The sequence below is a fragment of the Hevea brasiliensis genome, chromosome 6 (assembly GCF_030052815.1).
Source record: "Hevea brasiliensis isolate MT/VB/25A 57/8 chromosome 6, ASM3005281v1, whole genome shotgun sequence".
Lineage (NCBI taxonomy): Eukaryota > Viridiplantae > Streptophyta > Magnoliopsida > Malpighiales > Euphorbiaceae > Hevea > Hevea brasiliensis.
The window spans coordinates 106757833-106763832 of record NC_079498.1 but is presented as its reverse complement, the minus strand read 5'-3'; the positions used below and the strand labels follow the sequence as shown (position 1 = coordinate 106763832).

Here is a 6000-nt window from a genome sequence, read left to right as displayed (position 1 = left end):
AATCTTGGAATCCAGAATTGAAAAAAAACACACTTCATTCATATGAAGAATAGAATCTACAGTGTTACTACATATTTCTGATTTCGTTTCTTGATCAATTCTGGTACATGTTTCGCTGTGAAATGATAATGTGCATGGGTACAGTCGGTCAGTTTATTTGAATTGAGCTTCAGATGTTGACATGTCAAGATAGTCTACGTCAACATATTCACTGATTTTAATTATATATTATCATAAATTACCGAGTGAATGAATGTAATACATGTAAAATAATTTTATATGAAAAATATTTTTTATTATTTAATTATAATATTAAATTAATAATATTTATTATTATTATTATTATATAAATGTTTTATATTTTAATAATTAATATTATAAAGTATAAAAAATAAAAATAATTTACTCTTTTCTAAGGAAGAAGTTATTTTCTTTAAAAGTAATTTAATTTTTTATTTAATTAAAAAATATTTTTCATTTATTTATTTTTTTAATATTTCAAACACTAAAAAAATATAAAAAATATTTTATAAAAAAATATTTTTTATAAATCTCCAATCTGTGCATCTTCTGAAAGGGTTGAAACCTCTATTAAGTTATCTATTCTAAAAGACAAGGTTCTTCTAAGAGGATGTGAAAAGGAAAGAGAAGAAATAAAGTTAACCATGTTGATCTTTTTTATTTTTATATAAATTTCATTTTATATATATATATATATATATATATATATATATATATATATATATTATATTTTAAATTCACAATAAACTAAATTTAATCAATAATTTTTCATTAATTATTATTATTATTATTATTATTATTATTATAGAAAAAATCATTAATTATTAGAAATATATAAAATATTCTAAATGCACTTAAAAAATATAGGATATTTCTTAATGCACTAAAAAAATTGGTCTACAATATTTTAGAAGAATCATTTCTAAAACCATGATATTTCGAATTTAAATTTTGGTTAAAATTAATTATTAAAAAAATAATAAGAAATTTTCATTAAATTAATTTGTTTATATTTTGACAAGTAAAATTCTTTTTAAAATGTGGCACATAGCACAACCAGGCAAAAGGTTGATTATAATCTAATTGTGCATATTTTGAATTAATTGTTAAAATTATTATGTGTATAATTTAATTTATATATTTAATTAATAAAAAGTAATGCACCATAATTTTGAAGTATAATTTACTGTATTTTTAGATACAATACATTATGATTTTAATTAATTTATCAACTATAAATTAAAGTACATTTTTATAATAGGAAAATTTATAACTTTTTGGGTCTATAACTTAATTTATAAATCTAACTAATACAAAATTAACACACTAGCTATAATTTTAAGTCATTAATTTAAAAATATATTATTTATCAGCTAATTATTATTCTCTTGTATTGATTTATGTAAGACAATTGATAAAAAATGTCATTGAGTAAAAAATATTAATTAATTAATATATAATAATATTAATTAATTAATATGTAAATAAAAATATAAAGATAAATAATTATTTAAAATTTATTTCCATCAATTTATTTTTTAATTTTTAAAATTGGAATTAAAAAATAATATTAAATATTAATTCTATTTTTATCTAATTATATATATATAAATTAATTAAAAAAAATAAATAATTTATTATTAATTAAATTACAATTTTTAAATAAAACTTAATAAAAATAAATCCATTTCCCACTTCATAATTTATAAATCTAACACACACAAAATTAACACACTAGCCATAATTGTAAGTATCACATTATAATTTATTGTGCACCTGGCACAGAGCACTGGTAGTAATCCTATGCGATGTGACACCAATCTTTTTGGGTTGACAAAGTCTCCCGATTCTAATCTTCAGATCGTACGGTGAATAAGATATGCCCTCCCACCATCACAACCGTACACGACTCTTCTCAACATGGATGCTACTATTGATTGCCACGTGTATATAAAAAACCACTTGTAGTCATTGTCAGTTGGTACGAAGTACTAGCAGACAGTAGCGTTGATTACATTCCCTTCTTGTAATCAATCACACTAACGACATATTTGGATGGGAGAAAAATACGAGAAAAAGAAAAATTATAAAAAATATATATATATTTTTTTAATTTAAAAATGAGAAAAAATTAAAAAAATTAAAATAAAAGTGAATTATAATAAATAAATATTATTATTTATTTTTTCTCTATTTAAAAAATAAATAAAAATAAACAAAATTATTTTTTCATTTCTATAATTATTTTCTTTAATTTCAAATAAAGAAAATAAAATAGATATTTTATTATTTAAAAAACAACTTTATCTCTTTATTTCCAAGAAAAATAACTTTAAAATTATTTTTATTTTCCTTTCTTATTTTTCCTCTTTTTATTTTCTTTTCTCTCTAACAAGCTTCCCAAACATAGTGTAAAACATCAGTCAGCCAGCAAAACAATCCAATAAAAATTGGCTAAACTAAATCAACTAAGATGGGGAAGTTCTGATAGATTCAAGCTATAGAACAAGTAAGCTGCAGCAAAAACACAGGTCCAAATAACACAATTAAGCAATTAAACGAATATCTAAAGGTCTTGCATTAAATGATTACGACGAAAAGCAGACATTCTTCTTGCACTAAAACAGGCTCAAAAGAATTGCATGCAAACGTTAAGAGTAACAATCTCATCATGAAGGAAAAAGGGTTGCTATAGTGGAGATGACACCTCATTTTTCCATTACAGGAAAACAGACTTTCAAGCACCATTAATTTCAGATTGAGACTTGTAGATTGTCCATTTCCAACTGTGCACGAACTTCCATCAATCAATTTACCTTCTAGGTTCTATTTCAACCCACTCACATTGTTGGAGCTTTTAATCTATTGCTTAACCCAATATATTGGCTTGAATTGGTGCTTCTTATCTGTTGCCTAACCCAATATAAAACCTGATCAAAGAACTGCACACGCAGGCAAATTCAAATGGATTGGCAAACTTCACAACATTCAATGAAATTAAAATTAAATCCATAGCACAGAAATAGAATGAACTCAACCCATTGGATGCATATAAAAGAATGTGAACTGAAAATTGTCATTGCAATCTTTTCCAATTTCCATGACTCCAGACATTGTTTACAAGTATGTTAGCAAAAAAACTGTGAAATGACAAAGAAATGGCTCGACTCTTCTCTGGATTGTAAGCCGTTTGGATAGAACTATATTAGAAAATGAAATTCAATAACAAGATTAAGAAAATGCCAATCAGCAAATACCACTTTACAGAAAGACCTCAAGGACCTGAACAGAGGAATCAACCCCCAAATTTGCTACCCAATGATCTGCCATTTGCATCAATAAATCAATCTTTTGCATTCTCCCACCACCCACCAAAGAATTTGAACAAAGAATCTTCAATTTCAATAAAAGCTCCCCTAAAGCATCAATTATATGAACTTGAAAATGCTGAAAATTCAGGAAGAGCAAGTTTCATATCTATCTTGGATCCTCAAAAGCTGCCTTCTCTTGAACACCAAGAACCCAACAACACCAATCTGCAAAATCGCTGCAATACCCACAAACAACAACCCAATCTTCTGCCCTGTGTTCATTTCGTGATTACTTTGCATTGTTGAAAGTGATTGATGCCCTGCCATGTTCCCGTTTGAGGAGGTTTCGCGTAACTTATTCCTTGGTGGCGGTGGCGGTGGCGGTGGCGGCTGAGGACTGTTTTTAGAACGTGGTGGAGATGGTGATATGCGTGGAGGTGGTGGTGATTTTGGTGCTGAAGGTGATGGTGATTGCGGTGCGGGAGGTGATATGGATGGTGGCGGAGGGGAGGGTGGAGATGTTGATGGTGAAGGTGGAGTTGGAGATGGCGGTGGTGGAGATGGCGGTGGAGGAGACGGTGGTGGCGGTGGCGGCGGCGGAGGAGGAGGAGGAGGAGGAGGCGATGGGCTTACAAATGCGGATGATGCCAGGACATTTTGTGATTGTGAATCAACAAAAAAAGCACAGAAATTGCATACAAGCCCTAAAATCACAAAGATCAGGGTAGAGAACTGCGTTTCCATGAAATAAGAAATTCAAAAGAAAATAGCGGTTTGATAAGATGATTCAAGAGGTTCTTGCATGTGGGTACGAACCCAAATTCTTGAATTCCTTTCACTCTGCTTTAAATTCAAGAATTTGGGTTCTCAAGATTAGAAAACAGAGAACTAGGGTTTGATCGCAAGAATCCCTCGCTGTAGACAAAAATCAAGGAAATGGGTCTAGTGGGTTCTTCCAAATCCTCGTTTTCTGGATTTGGTACCAGCACTCTAGGTTTTGGGCATTTGGCATAAGGAGCAAATTTTCTTTTCCTTGTGGGCAATCGAGGAAATGAATGAAATGGGTAGGTCCCCAAAATGATTAAGATGGGACACAAAATCTGAGGAATCTTGATTTTTCATTCAGAGATGCAAAGAATCCTCGATTCCCATTATCAATTTTGCATCAAAATAGACCAGGGAAAGAACGGGTCAAAAAAGAAACTGGGACAGAGCCATCAACGAGAGAAAATGTCGTCTGAGACTAAAGTTGTATGTTTCATCCCTGTTTCTGAGAAATGCAGAAGAGAAACACAAACAGAGAAAGAAAATGAAAGAAAGAGAAGAGAGAGTCAGGGTTCAATGGTTGGTAGTGGTAGACGCTAATTTTGGGTGATTTATTGCCTAGAAAGAGAATCTACAAGGGAGCTGTTAGCTATTAACTGCGAAGATAGAGAAAAAGAAAGGAGGAGGAGAAAATTTTTGTAAGGTGTGACCTGGCAAAAAGAGACACACCCTGTAAGATCATGTGGGCCCAAATGTTGGGTATCATGGGATTGGACTTATGGGTGTGGATTGATAGTGAAAGGAGAGCATTTTGGGCCCATCAAAATGCGTTAGTCACACAACGATTTTAGGGTTAGCCCACAAAATCAATTGGGATTTGGTGGGAGATAGGACTGAAGAAGTTAATAAGGGCTTTGGAAACTGGCAGTGAATGGGACAAATTCAAATTAGATTGTTTGATTTTTGATTCAATTTAAATTGATTTTATAAAAAAAATTAAAGAGTCAAATTGATTTCATTTAATAAAATTTAAATTTAAATCAATTTTTTCTTATTAGTTGATAGTTAATTTAATTTATTTAAATTATATTATTTTTTTTAAATTTATTAATTATAAAATATTTTATGTCTTCAAATTAATTTTTATATCAATAAATTATTTATACTTGTAACAAATAGTAGATAAATATAAAAGTATTATATTTACTAATTAAATTAATTATACTGTTCATCCTTATATGATAAAACTATATGTATAAAAATAATTAAATTTTTCAAAAATATTAATTATATTTTTAATTCTTATATATATATATTACGTAATAAATGATTAATTACATATTTAGTACAATAATAAAATAAATAATATAATATATATTTTTATTAATCTATTTATATATAATAATAACAATTATATATAATTTTATTAAATATATAAATATATTCGATAATTATCTGCTATTCACCATATTAAATATTTAAAATAAGCATGCCTTTTGCATACACCTATATTGTTTTCAAAAAGGAAGGAATCGATGCATAAAAATGGATTTCAAACTCATTAAACTTTTCTTTTGTTTTTTCCATTAGTTAAAAGAGAACTCTTGCAGCTATGAGTCTATGACAAACTGGTAAAGTTGTTTGACCCTTAGTAAAAATCCATGGGATAGAGAAGGGAAAGGTATAGCTAGAGAAAGTCCAAGCAAAGATCACATGGGTAAGAGAAAATTAGGCGGCAAGCCAGCTGCATGTCATTGCCAGCCTCCTTATGGGAACAGTAGCAGTGGAGCTCGAACAAGAAGCATGTTTGGCTTGATCCCTCAGCCTCAGCACCCTTGTACTCTTTTAACAGTCCCCAAAATGTTTGTCAGCAAAACAACTGTCTTTTAGCCGCAGAACCTAA

General features: G+C 28.9%; 1 protein-coding gene across 1 annotated transcript; it reads right to left on the bottom strand.

Annotated features, from left to right (window-relative positions):
- Positions 1-3073: 3073 nt before the first annotated feature.
- Positions 3074-4773, bottom strand: LOC110666846 (vegetative cell wall protein gp1-like). The gene has a single exon (XM_021827482.2). The coding sequence runs from the start codon at positions 4074-4076 to the stop codon at positions 3477-3479; it is 600 nt and encodes a 199-aa protein (XP_021683174.2). The 5' UTR covers positions 4077-4773; the 3' UTR covers positions 3074-3476.
- Between the last annotated feature and the right edge of the window lie 1227 nt (positions 4774-6000).

Bases quoted from the DNA above. Each gene is read 5' to 3' on its own strand.
- LOC110666846 (XM_021827482.2), bottom strand. From the start codon at position 4,076: ATGGAAACGCAGTTCTCTACCCTGATCTTTGTGATTTTAGGGCTTGTA.